Source organism: Pollachius pollachius (assembly GCF_949987615.1).
Source record: "Pollachius pollachius genome assembly, chromosome: 17".
Taxonomy (NCBI): domain Eukaryota; kingdom Metazoa; phylum Chordata; class Actinopteri; order Gadiformes; family Gadidae; genus Pollachius; species Pollachius pollachius.
This window is the reverse complement of record NC_136950.1, coordinates 13,175,400-13,194,333: the sequence shown is the minus strand read 5'-3', so window position 1 is coordinate 13,194,333 and position 18,934 is coordinate 13,175,400. Positions and strand designations below refer to the sequence as shown.

The following is an 18,934-nucleotide window of genomic DNA, read 5'->3' as shown; positions in this document are numbered from 1 at the left end:
CCTTTTCGTCTTTACCAACATCCCAGGTGGTTGCGGCCAGAAGACCTAAGATTCAGTTCATCCTTCTAAGATTTATATGTCCTTGCATTTTTATGATAGAGCGAGATTGAGAGGAAGGTAAGGGAGATAGAGTGGAGGACATGCAGCAAAGGACCACGGGCAGGATGCAAACCCGGGTTCGATTTGTTCAGGACTGAGGCTATATGGTACGCCCTCTACCCGGTGGGCTACCGGGGCGCCCCGATCGCTTTATCTTTACCCCCGCTCTGCCACGTCCGTTTCAAACGCTGTCCGACTGGGAAACCGTGTGATGTTGGTTTGGCCCCCAGCTTTGAGACGGACAGGGTTTCCCGTCGAGCCCCGTCTAAGCCACCAGATCATCTCTCTCACTGCGGCTATTGTGATTGGTTGTGGACTTTTGTTTTTATTGTCTTTGGACCAGGAGGGTGGTTCAAGGGCTCCTGTGAAGTGATGGTGAAGGTTAGGTTTTCTCAAGCGTTAAGGTCAGGTCAGCCGGAGGTCGGCATACTGAGACTTTGTTTGGGGGGGAGACCGCGGCGATCGAGGGGAGCAGGCAAGACAAACAAGATAGCAAAAGGGGGATTGAGGAACAAGGTGGAGAAATAAGGGGAGGAAGAGCAGATATGTGGAGCAGAAAACTTGGGCCGCATCGCTAACCCATGACGGGGCTTTCCTTTCAAGCTGGGGGAAAACACGCTTTGCACACACGCTTTGCACGCAATGCTTTGTAAAAAGCATGTTCAAACAAAATGCAAGGCTGCAAGAAGCCAATATCCATGGACCTCTGTCTTTCTTGACCTCGCTGAACCTGTAGCTCTCAACCCCCCCCCAAAAACCATCACTCACACGCACCAGGAGCAGGGGAGACTTCATGATCAACGGGTCAGGTTGACATGGGAAAATGGGATCCCATCTACTGTGTTGGACACATGCGATCCTTGAATTGATAAACCATCCGGAATACTTCTTCTTCTTTTTCCAAAAACAAGTTACATAATTTAAATATGGACTGGATCAAAGATTTGAAACAAAGACTTACTTAATTAAAATCAGGCTTCCAAACCAAACAGCCAACTTTGATTTAAGAGCTGTTAAACTTATTTAAGTGTTTATGTGTGTGTGTGAGATAGATAGAGAGAGAGAGAGAGAGAGAGAGAGAGAGAGAGAGAGAGAGAGAGTGAGAGAGAGAGAGAGAGAGAGAGAGAGAGAGAGAGAGAGAGAGGGAAAGAGACAGAGAGAGAGAATGTTTTTTTGTGTGAAAATAAGCCCTGTACATTAGTTTCACACAAACACACACATTGTGGTCCACGGCTCCCTCTCTGTTCTCGGGTCCCCGCACGGTGCTTCAAGTCTGCGGGGGACGTCTGCCATTCAGATCCTTTACTGTGGCTGTCCCCCAGCAAGACAGAGAAACCATTCCAATAAGGAAACGCATAATCATCACAGGGCATGTTGCACTTTAAAGCCAACAAGGCCTTTTGCATGCATTTGATTTTTTGATTGTATGTGTTTGTGTGTGTGTGTGTGTCGTGTGTGTGTGTGTGTCTCTGTGTTTGTGTGTGTCTCTATCTGTGTATTTATGTGTGTGCGTGTGTGTGAGTGTGTGTGTGTTTCTGTTTGTTTATCTGTGTGTGTTTGTGTGTGTATGCCTGTGTGTGTGTGTACGCTTGTGTGTGTGTGTGTTTGTGTGTGTGTGTGTGTGTGTGTGTGTGTGTGTGTGTGTGTGTGTGTGTGTGTGCACGTGAGCTTGTGTGTGTGTGTGTGATTTCTGCGGCTTCAGATGTGGTCATGAAGCGCATTAAAGTTTGCTGTCGCCGGAAAAGGCCAGACCACAGGGTTTTTTGCAACGGAGGGATGATAGTCGAGAGGTTTATTTAGGGAAACGGGAAGCCACAAAGACGCACTATTAGCCCACGAAGCATACATCACACATTGCCGTTGTTTTAATGACTTCCACAGCCTGCGTTTAGGTTTAGGAGGTTTGGGAATAGGCAATCCAGTGGCTTAACTTGCAAGACATTATTTGAATATTTGAAGGGAAAAGGCTCAATGTATTTCCATGTGTCTGTAAAATATTTTTATAATTGAATCAGGGGCTAACCAGATTGGAAACATTGGGAAAATCAGTAGAGTCACCACAGAGATATCAAATCACGCAGTATGAGAGTACGATATCTTGAGCCAATGACCAGTAGTTTCAAGCTTGTGAAAGTAAACTCAAAACAACAGTAATTTGGACATACCGTTATGTGGTTAATAAGAAAATACTATACTGTGGATTTATTTTCGCTTAAAATGTAACTTTGGGGGTTTTGGCATGAAAATAAATAAGTTTTGCCTTAGCGGAACAGGGACCTGAAAGGCTGGTTGGAAATATGGTTCTGATTCGGTGAAGCTATCTCAATATGCTAGATCGCTGAGCGCAAACTCGCACGGACCTCACACTCTCTCTCTGTCACGGCTTGACCTGCATGCATGTTGTTACATGGAGGGTGGGTGGGTTGCAGATGTAGTAAATCCTCTGAACCTGGCTGGTGTTCGGTATAAGTACCTTCCACATGGGACCACACAAACCAGGTGTTCTTAAGTCCAGATAAGGTCGGGGTCACCGTTGAATCAATATTCATCATTCATCCTTGATCCTTCCATGGATCACATTTTACAAGAACAACAGACTGTCGACTGTTTGCATTGGACAGTTCACCAAAACAATATAATTTTTTGGGACATTTCTCCTTGCGTCTCTTAAAAAAGAGCCATCTCGCACAATAGTTTGATACATTTATATCAATAGGTTTATAGGACAACACCGTAATAGTTTGATGCATAGTTTCATAGTTTAATAGCATAATAGTTTGAAACATTTACATTAATAGGTTCATAGGACAACAACAAAATATTCTGATACATAGTTTCATAGTTTCATAGTGTAATAGTTTGATACATAGATTCATACTTCAATAGTGTAATAGTTTGATACATAGTTTCAGAGTTCAATAGTGTAATATTTTGATACATAGTTTGATAGTGTAATAGTTTGATACATAGTTCAATAGTGTAATAGTTTGATACATAGTTTCACAGTTCAATAGTGTAATAGTTTGATACATAGTTTCACAGTTCAATAGTGTAATAGTTTGATACATAGATTCACAGTTCAATAGTGTAATAGTTTGATACATAGATTCACAGTTCAATCGTGTAATAGTTTGATACATAGATTCATAGTTCAATAGTGTAATAGTTTGATACATAGATCCATAGTTCAATAGTGTAATAGTTTGATACATAGTTCAATAGTGTAATATTTTGATACATAGTTTCATAGTTCAATAGTGTAATAGTTTGATACATGGTTTCATAGTTCAATAGTGTAATATTTTGATACATAGTTTCACAGTTCAATAGTCTAATAGTTTGATACATAGTTTCACAGTTCAATAGTGTAATAGTTTGATACATAGATTCACAGTTCAATAGTGTAATAGTTTGATACATAGATTCACAGTTCAATCGTGTAATAGTTTGATACATAGATTCATAGTTCAATAGTGTAATAGTTTGATACATAGATCCATAGTTCAATAGTGTAATAGTTTGATACATAGTTCAATAGTGTAATATTTTGATACATAGATTCACAGTTCAATAGTCTAATAGTTTGATACATGGTTTCATAGTTCAATAGTGTAATATTTTGATACATAGTTTCACAGTTCAATAGTGTAATAGTTTGATACATAGATTCACAGCTCAATAGTGTAATAGTTTGATACATAGATTCATAGTTCAATAGTGTAATAGTTTGATACATAGATCCATAGTTCAATAGTGTAATAGTTTGATACATAGTTCAATAGTGTAATATTTTGATACATAGTTTCATAGTTCAATAGCGTAATAGTTTGATACATAGTTTCACAGTTCAATAGTGTAATATTTTGATACAGAGTTTCACAGTTCAATAGTGTAATAGTTTGATACATAGATTCATAGTTCAATAGTGTAATAGTTTGATACATAGATTCATGGTTCAATAGTGTTATAGTTTGATACATAGTTCAATAGTGTAATAGTTTGATACATAGTTCAATAGTGTAATAGTTTGATACATAGATTCATAGTTCAATAGTGTAATAGTTTAATACATAGATTCATAGTTCAATAGTGTAATAGTTTGATACATAGTTTCACAGTTCAATAGTGTAATATTTTGATACATAGTTTAATTGTGTAATAGTTTGATACATAGTTTAATTGTGTAATAGTTTGATACATAGTTTAATTGTGTAATAGTTTTATACGTAGTTTAATAGTGTAATAGTTTGATACATAGTTTAATTGTGTAATAGTTTGATACATAGATTCATAGTTCAATAGTGTAATATTGTGCTCCCCCCCAACAGTGGAGCACGACCGGGAGCTTCCGGGCCAGCGGCGGCACCATAAGGAGTTCCGGTTCAACCTGACCCAGATCCCGGACGGGGAGACAGTCACCGCCGCAGAGTTCCGCCTCTACAAGGAGTGTGTGAGCCGCGCGTCGCGCAACGACACCTTCCTCCTGAAGGTGTACCAGGTGGTGAAGGAGCACCCCGACAGGTAACACACACACACACACACACACACACACACACACATACACACGCACACACACACACACACACACACACACACACACACACACACACACACACACACACACACACACACACAGTAATCAAATACGAACACACAAACAGGTGCTCACTCACACGCAAACACACAGTAAGAAGGAATGCATACAGTGTGAACGCATGCACACACACACACACGCACACACACACACACACACACACACACACACACACACACACACACACAAAGTACCATATGGTACACACACACGGACACACAAACAAACACACAAACACACGCACACCAGAGTGAAATACAAATATTCAGATGTTATTATAAATGTTCAAACAATGCGATAGTGATCAAGGATGGAATAACTGATGCATGCTGGGAGTGGGGGAGGGGGCCACCCATAGGTGCGCATATGGTGTTCGATGGAATTTCAAGGGAGTGCTTCACAACAAAAAATTCCATCATCTCTCACATTTTCTCTCACTTCCTCTCTCTCTCTCTCTCTCTCTCTCTCTCTCTCTCTCTCTTTCTCTCTCTCCCTCTCTCTCTCTCTGATGCGTTAGCTAAACAGAGCGACGGACACTATGTTCTGGCCGCTAAACAGAGCGATGCAGAATCACGCAAAAACCACGCAGGCTTACAGAAATAGCCTCAGAATCCTCCCCACCGCCACCGAGCGAGCGAGCCTAACACTCGCCAAACATTTACATAGTGGCCCCGGGGATAGATAAACATCCAATGAGATCGGCCCCAAAGATGTTTTGTCAGCCATGACCAATGGGAACCAGCTACAACTACCAAGGGCAAGTAGTATATATATATATATATATATATATATATATATATATTAGTATGTATTAGTATAAGAGATATATTCTGAGATTTCAGCTGAGATGGAGAGAATGAAAAATCGAGAAAAAGTATTTATTTGGGGGGAAAAGTCAGTATAGATATAAAAACCTCTTTATTGAACTACGCAGTCACTGTCTGCGCAAAAGTTCTTTACCCTTCAAAACAATGTAGATGCGCAAACCATTTTTAAAGTCTATTCAACTTTAATGTGGGAACCCAAAATATCTTAAAAGTCTTTATAATTTAGTATGAAGACCAAAGACGAGATACAACTAAAGAATTTTAGTTATGGCTGTTATGGTATAGTCTTTAATAAGGAGTTTTTGTTGTAGCTGTTATGGTATAATCTTTAATAAATACTTTGTTTATGGCTGTTATGGTATTATCTTTTATGAAGACTTTAAGTTATAGCTGTTATGGTATAATCTTTAATAAGGACTTTTTGTTGTAGCTGTTATGGTATAATCTTCAATAAAGACTTTTGGTTATGGCTGTTATGGTATTATCTTTGATAAAGACCTTTAGTTATGGCTGTTATGGTATAATCTTCAATAAAGACTTTTGGTTATGGCTGTTATGGTATAATCTTCAATAAATACTTTGGTTATGGCTGTTATGGTATAATCTTTCATAAGGACTTTTGGTCACAGTCAGTAGGAGCAACAACAGAAAAAGGCAAAGCGCTGCCAAACGCAGCTTCCTCCTTCAGGGTCTTTCCTTCGTTCAGGGTTTTAGGGAGCGAGCAGAGGCTCCAGAATAAGCTCCATGTTGGAAGTGTCTTTGGCTCCACAGAAACGTCTCTCCAGCGCTGGGGCCCTCATTCACGTGTGTGTGGGAACAAGAAAAAAAGAAAAGGAAGGACCTGTCCCTTGTCTCCTCTCCAATCTCACCTCGGCAGGGAGCCTATTAACTTCCTCGTACCCCAACTCGCCCTGAAAGAGCCGGCCCCCCGATCTGACTCTAAGCCATAATGATAGACCGCTTAACAAGCCTCACACCCTTTGTACTTTTAATTTGGTCAGGGGCCGTTTCTGTAGCAGCAGGTCTGGAATGCGGCCCGATCACGGTGCTGAAATGTCTATGGGACTGTGTGTGTGTGTGTGTGTGTGTGAGACGTGTGTGAGACGTGTGTGTGTGTGTGTGTGTGTGTGTGTGATTATGTGTGTGTGAGAGGCGTGTGTGTCTGAGAGAGAGACACAGAGAAAAGACAGGGTTTGGTGGGAAATTCTTCTTCTGGACGATGAAGATAAAAGCAGCGATTCACCTGACGGTATCTCCATCATGCCTTAGGTCTGCCATAATGGCTCAGATGAGGGTGTGCTTGGCTTCCGCTGACCATTATCTTTGATTTAGTATTGATGACTAATGTGTTTTCTTACCATTCTTTGCATGTCTGTAGGATTGCGTCAAAGTTATTTTACAATATATTTTTCCAATTATCTTTTATCTGCATCGACAAGGCCCATAAAGGACATATATTGCAAACTAACAGGGACCTGGGCGACCTCTGACCCTATTTTTCAAGTTAATTTAGGCAGTCACTCAATAAGACTAGTTTACTAGTCGTGTTTAAAGACCCAGAACATCGCAGGTAACCCCGGACCGAACCCCCTGTGAGCTTTCATTGGTTTATGGTTTATCACCAGTTCTTGCCGAGTGAAAAGACCTGGTACACCAAGATCGCATCGAACCCACTCTCACACAAAAAAAACCCCATCCAAAACTCGGATCTCATGCCAACAAACACAGAGTCAACATAGGGAACCCGGTTAAAGAGCTCCATCTATTTTAAGGGTTTACCTTTGATCTTTGTCCTCTATGCTTCACTTCAACACCACTGCTTCCAGACGTGCGGCATGGCAGCTTGCGATTGGCCACGCATTTCAAACGCGCTAATTAACGAGCCAATAAGGAGAGGATGTCCCCCGCCCGCGGGGACATTCCCGGAACACCTGGGTGATTGCGGGGCTTTGATGCCGTGGCTTTCGACCTGCGATTGGCAGGCGTTTCATTATCGAACCATAATGGCAGGTGTGTCATTACCGAAATGTAATGGGAGGGATGGACCCCAGGCCCTCTTATCAGCCACAGCCATTTTGGGTGATTTTTGTTGTTGTTCCACATCTCTTTGCTAGTCTTTTTGAGTCCTGGCCAAGGCTGCGGTACGCCTTGTTCCTCCCTTGGGTGTTAAGCTGTTTTTGTTCTCTGGCCCCTGTTGCTCTGAGGAAATTGGCATCTCATTTAAAAACTTGTCTTGTTAGAGAGAGGCAAAATTTTTGTGCAAAAATAAATGGTGCAAGGAGAGCTGGGAGTCCGGCTTCCCTCGTGCGCTTCCCTCGACGTGAATGATGTTAACATATTTTTCGACTTAATACCCAGAGCCCTGTTTCCTTCCTTTCCCCCCCGTTGGAGGTGAACCATATGGTCGAGCCTTTAGTAGAGCCACCATCAGGAAGACCATAGTGCTATCATGTGTCTGTTGTTGCAACACTCTACTATTGTCCTCACCTCAAACAAACTTGCGGGCTCCTGGGTTACGGATCAACCACGGATCTTCTAAACCGGCGTAAACATATTTTGTCTTAGTTTACTGCTTAGAGAAAGATGCGAGCTACTCTGCTCATTCTGTCGGCACAAAGGGATGAGTGTGCTTCTGTTGTTTATTAAAGTTATATGATCAGAAATGTAATCATCTCGAAAAATAGATCCACATCTAAAATCAATCTAATATCATCAATGCATTAGAATAGAATCCAAAAGAAAATCGACAACATTGATTGCAATGCAGCTGCACTTAAATCTGATTGCCAATCTCACAACTAGCATCATCAATGAAATCATACAACTTCCCAAAATTAAAAATGAGCGTCATTGATTCCAATACAGCTCTCTCATGTCACGTATTCACTTCTGTGCTTCCTCCCCCGTCTCAGAGAGGCAGACCTGTTCCTGCTGGAGTCTCGCCGGCTCTGGGCTGCTGAGGAGGGCTGGCTGGAGTTTGAGATCACATCCACCAGCAACCTGTGGGTGATGAGCCCGGGACACAACCTGGGCCTGCAGATCAGCGTTGAGACCAGCAGCGGTAAGCGGACTGAGCCAGGCCCGGAGTCATGAGGTTCTGGACGAGGTTTCGGCCGAACACCGTTGGGCGTTGTGTTTCTTCCTCTATTGCATCGCCGGGTGAATTCAGTATGTTTGTTGATGTGGATCTCCATGGTGTGGTCTCAAGCTAATGTAAATGGATACATTTTGCAATGCTTTATTCGATAATATGAGGTGGTACTTTGTTAATCCCGGACGGAATATTCAGGTTTATATTAAACATTGAAACACGAGATGATTAGCATCTCATGCCAAGATATACCTTTAAAATGGAATTTATGGGGTCAATGGGCTTATATTGGATATGAGGAGACGGGTATCAACTATCTAAATATTGAAGCAAGCAACCCAAAACTGCCTGGGGTGCCCACAAAAGCCTTGGTAGGTGTGGAAATGACCAAAGAAGTGTTGAAAGTGAAATCCAAATTAACATTGTACGGCAAAATACATTTTCCTTGGATGATCACAATGTGTTGAGTGAACCTCCTATCTGTGTGTGTGGTATGTTTATGTGTGTGTGTGTGTGTGTGTGTGTGTGTTTGTGTTCGCACCCCAGGGCGCATGATGGGCTCCAAGGAGGCGGGGCTTGTGGGCCGGGGCGAGGCGGTGGAGAAGCAGCCCTTCATGGTGGCCTTCTTCAAGGTGAGCGAGCTGCACGTGCGCAGCCCGCGCTCCACGGGGGGCAAGCGGCGACAGCAGAACCGCAACCGCTCCAATCAGCCCCAGGAGGGCTCCCGGGGCCCCAGCCCAGCAGGTGGGTTCCCCCTCCCCGCCCAGGTCCCCTAGCTGTCTGGTTCTCTCTTTCTCTCTCTCTCTCTCTCTCTCTCTCTCCCTCTCTCTCTCTCTCTCTCTCTCTCTCTCTCTCTCTCTCTCTCTCCCTCTCTCTCTCTCTCTCCCTCCCTCTCTCCCTCTCTCAGTCTCTCTCTGTCTCTCTCTGTGTCTCTCTCTGTCTCTCTCTGTGTCTCTCGAGCCCACATGCTGATTGCATCATAGCCTAACCATGAACACCAGTCTCCCACACACACACACACAGACACGCACACACACACAGACACAGACACACATACACGCACACAGACACATGCAGCTGCGCCACTGGCCGCCGGCTCACCTCAGGCCCAGTCACAACCGATCACAACGCGTCTGCGGTGATCAATGGATCGCGAGGCGGCCGGAGGAGGGGGAGCATGTGTTCATAGTCTGCCTGATGCGGAGGACGCTGAGGCGTCTTGACAGATTGGACCTGACTCTGGTCGGACCTTCCTCTAATCAGAACGCCGGAGTCCGGGAAACGAGGTCCCGGAGCTGTTCTTACTAGAGATAATCCACCTACGGATTAAAGGTACAGAAACCAGACCCGCGACCCGCGGCAGACACATCCCACACCAGCTCCCACGACGGGCCAATCGGAAATGACCTTATTGGGGCCGCGTGAGATGGATAGGTGAGGAGGATGGTGTGATCTGAAGATGAAAGAGAGACCGAGACAGAGACAGAGACAGAGGGAGAGGTTCCGGTCAGACTGAAGAAATCGGAAAAAGAGAGAGAATGCTCCCTTGACCAGTGACCTCATCACCAACCTCCAAAAAGGAAAAAGAAACCCCCCCCCCCCCCTGCTAGCTTCCTGCCTCCGCCCCAGATAGATTTGACAAGCAGGTACGCGCCTGATGTTATGAGCCCCTCATAAGCCCTTCAAATTAAATCAAGCCCTAATCCTCCCACTGCATAATTCTGTCTAGCCTTTGTAGCGCTCAGGGCTAAGCTTCCCCCTGTGAGGCTTCATTGTGCAAACATCAGCCATTGCTAGGCTAACGCTAACAACCGTCTGATCCTCAGTTAATATGACTGCTGAGGCAAAATGCTAACCGTAAGCCCATATAGGTGCACCGCAAGATTGTCAGAGAGAGGGAGCGATAAAGGATGGAGGGAGAGAGAGCGAGAGAGAGAGAGGCTCTGCATATGCGATATATACAGTACAGCTGTGTTTGGCTGGATAAGACTCGGGGATCAGAGTTGGGGAGTCGCTAAGTTTACAGAGGCAGATAAGTGATTTACCTCGCTCTCTCGCTGTTGCTTCCATTTAATGGCTAAAGCACCCGTTTGCTTTACTCCAGGCCACTTGTGGGACAACAGCCCTGTGAGTTTGTCTTAGCGCTTTGTCAGGGGAAAAAGAAAGGGTTATTGCTGACATTTGTAGTTTTGTCGGATCCCATCCTTTTTTTTAATGCAGTTTTGGACGTTGTGTGCTCGAGCCCGCACCTGCGAACCGCTGTTTGGCACGAGGGGTTGTAGGTTAAAATCCTGCCAGCATTTTGCTTAAGTCACCGCACAAGATGAAAGCTGCAGCAGGGGGGAAAACCAGAGAACAAAGACTTTGGGTTGGTTGTTTGTAGAAGATGGTTCGAGTCCAACACATGTTGGGTTCTGGCAGCGCTGGTTCTCTCCAGCTACCCCCCCGGTCACCTCAGGGCAGGAGACGGATGGCTAACGGCCCCTGGAAATAATCATCGCAGAAGCTCCTGTGCAAGGCCATTCGAATATCAGTAGCGTTTCCCAGAACAAAGACCGCAGTTTCCATGAGCTCCATTGTCTTTGATTTGTTCCCAAAAAGCTGCATGGTCATGGATTTTGCTTTAAACGCAAAAGTCAGTGATTGGGATTGAGTGGTTCAAGTGTGAGCAAGTGTGGTTCAAGGTAACAGTTTGAGTTTTGAGGACAACGTGTTCTTAGAATTCTTTCAACAACAACATGATTGATACGGTTAGACCAAGATTTATTACCTCACACAAATAAAACAGAAGAATCAACCCGTGATCTACTGTGGGTCAACACTAAACTCATAGGGTTTAGTTTTTTCAGGGTCTCCGTGACGCTTTAATCACTGTTATAACCTTGCTCTGGGAGCGTCCCGACAAGGGGAGTTCTGTGGAGTCTGCGTCCAGGAGGAATTGGACTTTACATAACCCAAAACATCAAGACCTCTCCGCTCTGCCCGCCGGGATGACGGAGAGTGTAAATATTTAGACCCGAAACAGGAAGGCCACCCACCCACCAACCGACCCATCCACCCCTCCAATCCCGGCCTCCAGACCCCCGTCCCACCCCCCTGCCCCAAACCCCCACCCCCTTCTGCGATGGCCTTGTTGTCCGGGTCCAGAGAGAGGGAGGGAGGGGCTTGATGGGTGGGTCGGTGGGTTGGTGGGGTGGAGAGACAGGGGCGGGATGGGACACAACTTGGGAGGATTCCTGTAGGAATCTGCGGGGCATGTGGTTCCAATACACTGCGCTCATCTTAGAGACGAGGACGAAACAGGGCTCGGTGGATGGACGGAGGGAGGGCGCATCTGTCTAATGGGGGGGGGGGGGGGGGGGGGGGGGGGGGGGTTAGGCCAGCATCACTCTGTGGTGGAAGGCCTTGACTGCTCGCTTTCAGTTCCAGGCCACCGATGCTTTGATATTAACCGCTTTATTTGTGCTCAAGATATTCTCTGGGGAGTTTTTGTTGTCAACGTTCGCCCTTGTTTTTGTACTTAGACACGATATTGTGGTGAGGTGAATATAATTGAAACAGCAGGGCAGTGTCACAGGCCCCAATGTGAACACTTGAGTAAGCTCCAGAGGGGCTTAAAGTCCCATCTTGAATCATAAATATGAAGACAAAACACTCACAAAGGAAGAATATGAGCCTGTAAGTTACATTTATATTTAAAGTAGAAGTTGCATCGCTTGCTGGGAGTATATGGACTCTTTGGAGCGCACTACCTGCTGTGGCATTTTCTGTTATTTATGAAAACCTCATTAAACCTGAAAACACTGGAGGATCATGGGTAAATAAGTCAGGAAACAAACAAACATTCGAGAGTGTGCTTTGATGCTGTTTCTGAAGGCCATTGGAAGTGATCAGAAGCAATCAGCATCAAACTAGTCTTCGCCGTACTGTTTATTTCTCTTATCATTTCCCCAATCATCAAATGAATCTGTTTTGGCCACAATACACACAATATGAAGATAATAAATAAGACTTGTGGTTAAGTCACCAGAAGTTTTATTTATCAAAACGTGGTTTTGCTATTACTTCCTAAAACAAATGTCCTGTTTACATGTGCAGTGTAATCATGCAATACAACTCAATAACTTACATACAAGTGGTTAAATTTAAGTTAAGACACCCTCCTTGCTGTAGTTTTGTGTGAAGCCTTGGATGCTAACGTCTGCTTCACCTAAAGAAGATAAGATATTGCCCTTAATTAATTTCCTTCACACAATTTATGCAAAAAAGTACGACTATATACATACACATATCTTTACATTGAATTGTTGTATCCATAACAATGAATCGAGTTAGTCTAAGGCAGTTTTAACATCTCCCTCCAATATATGTATGTTTAAAATACATATTTTCTTTGCGATGCATTCCACAATTTGACTTGCATCCCCCCTCCAAAGAGCTCATGCAAATAAAAGTCAGTTAACAATGCAGTGATTTGAAACACGGGGCCGGGCGGAAGGCTTCTCCCCAGCGGGGGGGGTTCACGGCTGACTGCGCCAGAGGAACAATGCGACACCTTTAAAGGTAATTTGGGGTTTTAGTGGGCGAGGCGAGCTGTGGGACAGTAACGGGAGTCGGCCCCGGGCTCTGGGCTGCGGGGGAAGTTAACAACCATTCGGGGAAGGAGTATCGCGTCCTAGCGTAGCCCCAGTGGCCTGTAATTAGGGCCCAGCTACTCATTAGCAGCTAGCTAAAAGACTGACCACGCTAACAGTATCGCTAAAGGCATTATAATGACACGGCACTTGGCCAGCTGTGTTTTATCATCCGTCTCTCCTCCCCTCCCACGCCAACACCCCTCCAAACTCTTTTTGTGTTTACCTTCAAAGTAATTAGACATGGCGAAGCTCCCTCGCAGAGTTTAATAACCTCTGTGGTGAAAGACAGGAAGACGGATAAAGGGGAAGGAGAGAGAAGAGCGGGAACCAAATAAGCGAATAATCTCCACCAGCAAATCTCCGGAACTAAGACGCTATTTTTTTTTCTGGGGCCCCCTGTTGTGAAGTACGTCTGCCGTACCTTGCCTGGTTACTGAATAGTTATGGCAGCTGTAAGTGTGTTACTGTAATTGTTAAAACCAAGAATTTTTCAAGAAAGTTCCTCAGCAACTTTTGCGTCATGGTGGTCATAATGGTCTCAAGAATAAGTTTGCAGTATATCAGTGTGTTTTTTTAATCTGCTGACACTGTTGTTCATCATTTAGGTGTTTTAATGTCACAGGCACACAGGTTCTCAATCAGCGGCCTGAAGCCCACCATTGATTATTGTTAGCACAAAACCGTCTATCAACTCAAAACTATCGATTGCCTGGTATGTATTCCAAGGATTTTTGCCGTCATTGGTCACTCATCTATTCTAGTGTTTTTTCCGCGGGTCCAGCTACTGCAAAAGAAGTCAATTAGTAACTGGCAACACCTGCCGCAAATTCATCTGTCTTCTAATTGGACCGTGAGGGACGGCCCCTCTCCCGTCCCTCATTACGGACAGAACCACACACCAATAATATCGTCACATTTCTGAGTCCATTCCCTTGACTGCCGTGACCTATTTATTCCATCATGAACCTGTGGGGAACCTAACTAAATGGTTTGGCCTTCAGCTACAAACCCACGCTAGAGGAACAAGCCGGTGGTCCAATAGAGTTATGAATTAAAATACACGCGTCTTATATTACTGTTATAACCATGTGACTGTGGTACCGCAACTTTCTTATAACGTTAAAAAAAGAAATGATATATTTGGCTGAGTAACAAATATTGGCCATATACTCAGGAAGCGGCGGCCCTCAGAAATATGACCAGCTATGCTCCCTCCGAGTCGCCTTACAGTTACCACGGTAACACGACAAACAGATAAATCGTAATGAGCTACTTTCCATCCTTCCAACACACAGGATCCCTGTTAGGGTTCCTGTCCTCAGTGCTCTGATGTAGTGAGTGTATGTGTGTGTGTGTGTGTGTGTGTGTGTGTGTCTGCATGTCTGTGTGTGTGTGTGTGTGTGTGTGTGTGTGTGTGTGTGTGTGTGTGTGTGGGATCTTAATAGGCAGGAAGTGGAGATGTAGGTTTATGGGCACTGTGAATGTTGGCCTTTTGCACTCAATGAACACCCACAGTAAATATGGGTTTTATTCCCCGTTGAGAAAAACACACACACACACACACACACACACACACACACACACACACACACACTGTCCATGGTGATGGCTGCTAAACTCAGAGAGGTGTAGAGAGAGACAGAGAAAGAGAGAGTGCTAGAGTGAGAGTGAGAGACAGAGAGCGAGCTAGAGAGAGAACGAGAGAGTCACAGAGTGCTAGAGAGAGAGAGCGAGAGAGAGAGTGCTAGAGAGCTAGGTAGAGAGAGCGAGAGGGAGAACAAGAGAGACAGAGAGAGAGTGAGAGAGAGAACAGAGAGCTAGAGAGAGACAGCTAGAGGGAGAACGAGAGAGACAGAGCGAGAGCGCTAGAGAGAGAGCGCAAGAGAGAACGAGAGAGAGCTAGAGAGAGAGAGCAAGAGAGAGAAAACGAGGGAGAAAGAGAGAGCGAGAGAGAGAGAGCTAGAGGGAGAACGAGAGAGACAAAGAGAGAACAAGAGAGAGAGAGCTAGAGAGAGGGAGCTAGAGAGAAAACGAGAGAGAGCTAGAGGGAGAATGGGAGAGACAAAGAGAGAGAGAAAGAGAGAGCGAGAGAGAGAGAATGAGAGAGAAAGAAAGCTAGAGAGAGAACGAGAGAGAGAGCTAGAGAGAGAACGAGAGAGAGGGGAATGAGAGACAGCTCAAGTTCTCTGTGATCACACGACACTTAACCAAGCAAGGGCGTGTCACCACCAATCACCCCCCGATGACGACTAAAACAAAATACATTCGGAGCTGAAGGCCTACCCTGAATTACGCACCTAAGTGGAAGGGTTTACCCATGTGACTTAAATACTTAAAAACTTAAATACAAACAGCACATTCACATGTAGGCGAGTGGGGTTTCAGAGCCTGATTTTTAAGAGGAGACCAGTGGGAAATATTGTACTCTGGGTGTGGTTAAGCACGGTTTTATCGTTTCACAAAAGTATGTACACGTGCATGTACATTTATCCTGCGACTGCGGGATGCATTTTTTAAGGCAATCTTACGATTGTTGATTTACGTTTACGAGACCTATACTCTGTTATCCATGTCTGGTGGAGCTGCGATGGATTTTTGCACAGACTCACTCATAGTTTCAATCACAGACCTAGACAGCAGCACTCACTGCCCTGGTCCCAAACCCTCCGAAAGGGCGTTCCCCTGGTTCTGTCTCAAAGCACAAGTCCCCCTATGAGTGTGCATGAGCGTGTGTGTGTGTGTGTGTGTCTGCGTGAGTGTGCGACACATAAAAGTGTGTGTGTGTGAGTAGAGCCAACAAAACAAGTCATTGGCGAATTAGGTTTTCTAAGCAGCCAGTCTGACAGTATGTCCTGTCCTTGTAGACGCCGTATGAAGGGTCCTACACCCCAGGCCTACCGGAGTGGAGGACTTTAGCTGACCTCTCACCACTAGCAGGGTTTCTCTCCACCCTGACTCCGCCGTCCAATGCTTAATCCAGTAGAAATACTTTCAGAACATTGGGTCCTGAGGTGTGTGTGTGTCTGTGTGTGTGTGTGTGTGTGTGTGTGTGTGTGTGTGTGTGTGTGTGTGTGTGTGTGTGTGTGTGTGTGTGTGTGTGTGTGCGTGTTATTTGTATTTCATTGTTTGGTACACTGTGGGAATAATGAGAACCAAGTGGATGAATCTAAACAAACAACCTCCTACATATACACAGGATCTGACACACACACACAACACACACACACAGACGCACACACACACACAAACACACAATCACACACATACACACGCACTCACACTCACACAAGCACACACACACACACACACACACACACACACACACACACATTCACTCACATATATATAAGCGCACACACGAGGGCATGTTTCACAAGCAAACGCCCTGACTGCTGTGTTTACCATATTCCTTGTACTGTTTTTAATTTTTTTCCTTTCTGTCGAGCACTGAGTATTCCCAGCAACAGGCCGGTCGCGATAATGACAGGAAAACCCTGCAGAAGTCCGCAGCCACCTGGTTTTGTGACTGAGCTTTTTCCACATTTGCAGAAGCGGTCTCTAAATCTGTTAAGGCCGAACACATTGCCCCGCTAAGAGCCGCTTAAGGTGGTCTCCGGACGCATGGCCAGACAGACTGGGGTCTAGTGGGAGACACACAGGGCTGCCCTGCTGGCATTGCAGCAAGGAAAGGGGCACTCCTCAAGAGACACACACACACACCACACACAGCCACGTGCATATTCACACACACACACACACACACAAAGCCAAGCGCACATGCACACACAGCGATGTGCACATGCACACACACACACGCACACACACACACAAGCATACGCACACACAACCACACTGGACACACACACAATCAAACACACATGCACAGACACACGCACACACACACACACACACACACACACACACACACACGCATGCACGCATGCACGCACGCACGCACGCACGCATGCACACACACACACACACACACACACACACACAAACACACGCTGATGCAACCAATAAGCCTGCGTACATGTCTGTAAGCACATTGTTGATATTTTACACACATACACAAACCCGCACATCTAAACACACGTGCACTGACACACATACCGAGAAACACTCTAATCATTCATACACGAGAGGGGAAGGACATGGTCACACATACACTCACACGCACTCACACACACACACACACACACACACACACACACACACTCACACACACAGACAACGTATAAACAAGAGTCCAGCCTCTATAACGCGAGGAGACCCCCTGGCACACAGGAAGGCTCCTAAACTCATCCCCGGGAAACACCTGAACGTTTCCGAGGGTTACGGAAAAGACCCCTTGACCCCACTTCACACTGTAAGCAACCTCTGTGGCCATTTCCTGCTGCTTACAGAACCCCCCCCTCTCACCCCTCAGTGGTCCTGTGACCGTCGGTTTATGTCACTGTGTCTGTGACTGGGAGGCCCTCTTTGGCTCTTGGTTTTTCCAATAATTTGATATGCTTAGGGGGTAGGTTCTTGTGGAATATTTCAGTTTTTGTTAGTTCAAATGAAAATGGGAGATGGCACACCATCACCCATTTCTTTTATTTCCTTGTCTTTTCTTTGCATGTTATTATTATTTTTTCTTAGTGGGTAAGGGTTAATCCTAGGGTGAGGGGTTAGGGTGAGGGTTATGGTTAGGGCTAGGGTTAAGGGTAAGGGTTAGGGTTATGGTTAGGGTAAGGGTTAAGGGTAAGGTTTAGGGATGGGCTCAGGACTCTAAATAGACTTAAGTTAACTATCAATTAACTGTAAGTAAGCAAGTAGTTAAGTTCAGACAGAGAAACAGGGAGAGAAAGAGAGAAAAAGGGAGAGAGGCAGAGAGAGACAGGGAGATAGACCAAGAGGAGAGAATGTAAGAGAGAGAGAGAGAGAGAGACATAGGGAGACAAGAGACATTGAGAGTGTACGCTCAACTCGGGCGGAAACTGTGTCATGCTGTTGACTACAGGGGTCTGGCCGGATGGGCGGTCGCTGAGGGTTTGTCACCGTGTCACAGCGTGGCATCCACGCCAGCGCTGGAAAGGCACTTGGGGAACTACAAGCTCTGTTAGGCGTGCGTTCAAGAGTGCTTTGCTCATTCCCAGATCAACCAGAGGCATGTAGGACCGGTCCCACCCCGACCCCGATTACAGTGACCTCCGCTTCGGTTGACTGTGTCGCTGACGTGTGTGTGTTTGTGTGTGTGTGTGTGTGTGTGTGTGTGTGTGTGTGTGTGTGTGTGCCTCCACGCCCGACCAATTACACGAGGCGTGCTGGGTTCTTTTGCCGAAAACATTCTCAACTTTTACAGCGTTTACAGTCACTCTTCAGCTCAGGAAGGGGGGTTTGGGGGGGGGGGGATTTAGCTTTATGCTTTATATCACGCACACATCAAATTGACACACATTCTCACCTAGGGAAATTGCCCTAATGCAGTTAATGTCAGGCCCCGTTAGGTTGCTGGCGACGGCAGATGTTTCTATGAGGGTCAGGTTGTGTGTGTGTGTGTGTGTGTGTGTGTGTGTGTGTGTGTGTGTGTGTGTGTGTGTGTGTGTGTGGTTTGTGTGTGTGTGTGTGTGTGTCGGAATGTGTGTGTGTTCCAAATTCATCTCATCTCAGACCGGTCACAAGATTTTTTTATCATGTATAA

At 45.3% G+C, this 18,934-nt stretch overlaps 1 protein-coding gene across 1 annotated transcript in view; it reads left to right on the top strand.

The window, feature by feature from the left end:
- bmp6 (bone morphogenetic protein 6) overlaps positions 1-18,934 on the top strand; it is a 46,837-nt gene that overhangs the window by 23,991 nt on the left and 3,912 nt on the right. Inside the window, exons 2-4 of the mRNA XM_079754839.1 lie at positions 4,428-4,620; positions 8,433-8,581; positions 9,158-9,355. Of these exons, the coding sequence (XP_079610965.1) occupies positions 4,428-4,620; positions 8,433-8,581; positions 9,158-9,355 (540 nt within the window). The remainder of the gene's footprint in view (positions 1-4,427; positions 4,621-8,432; positions 8,582-9,157; positions 9,356-18,934) is intronic.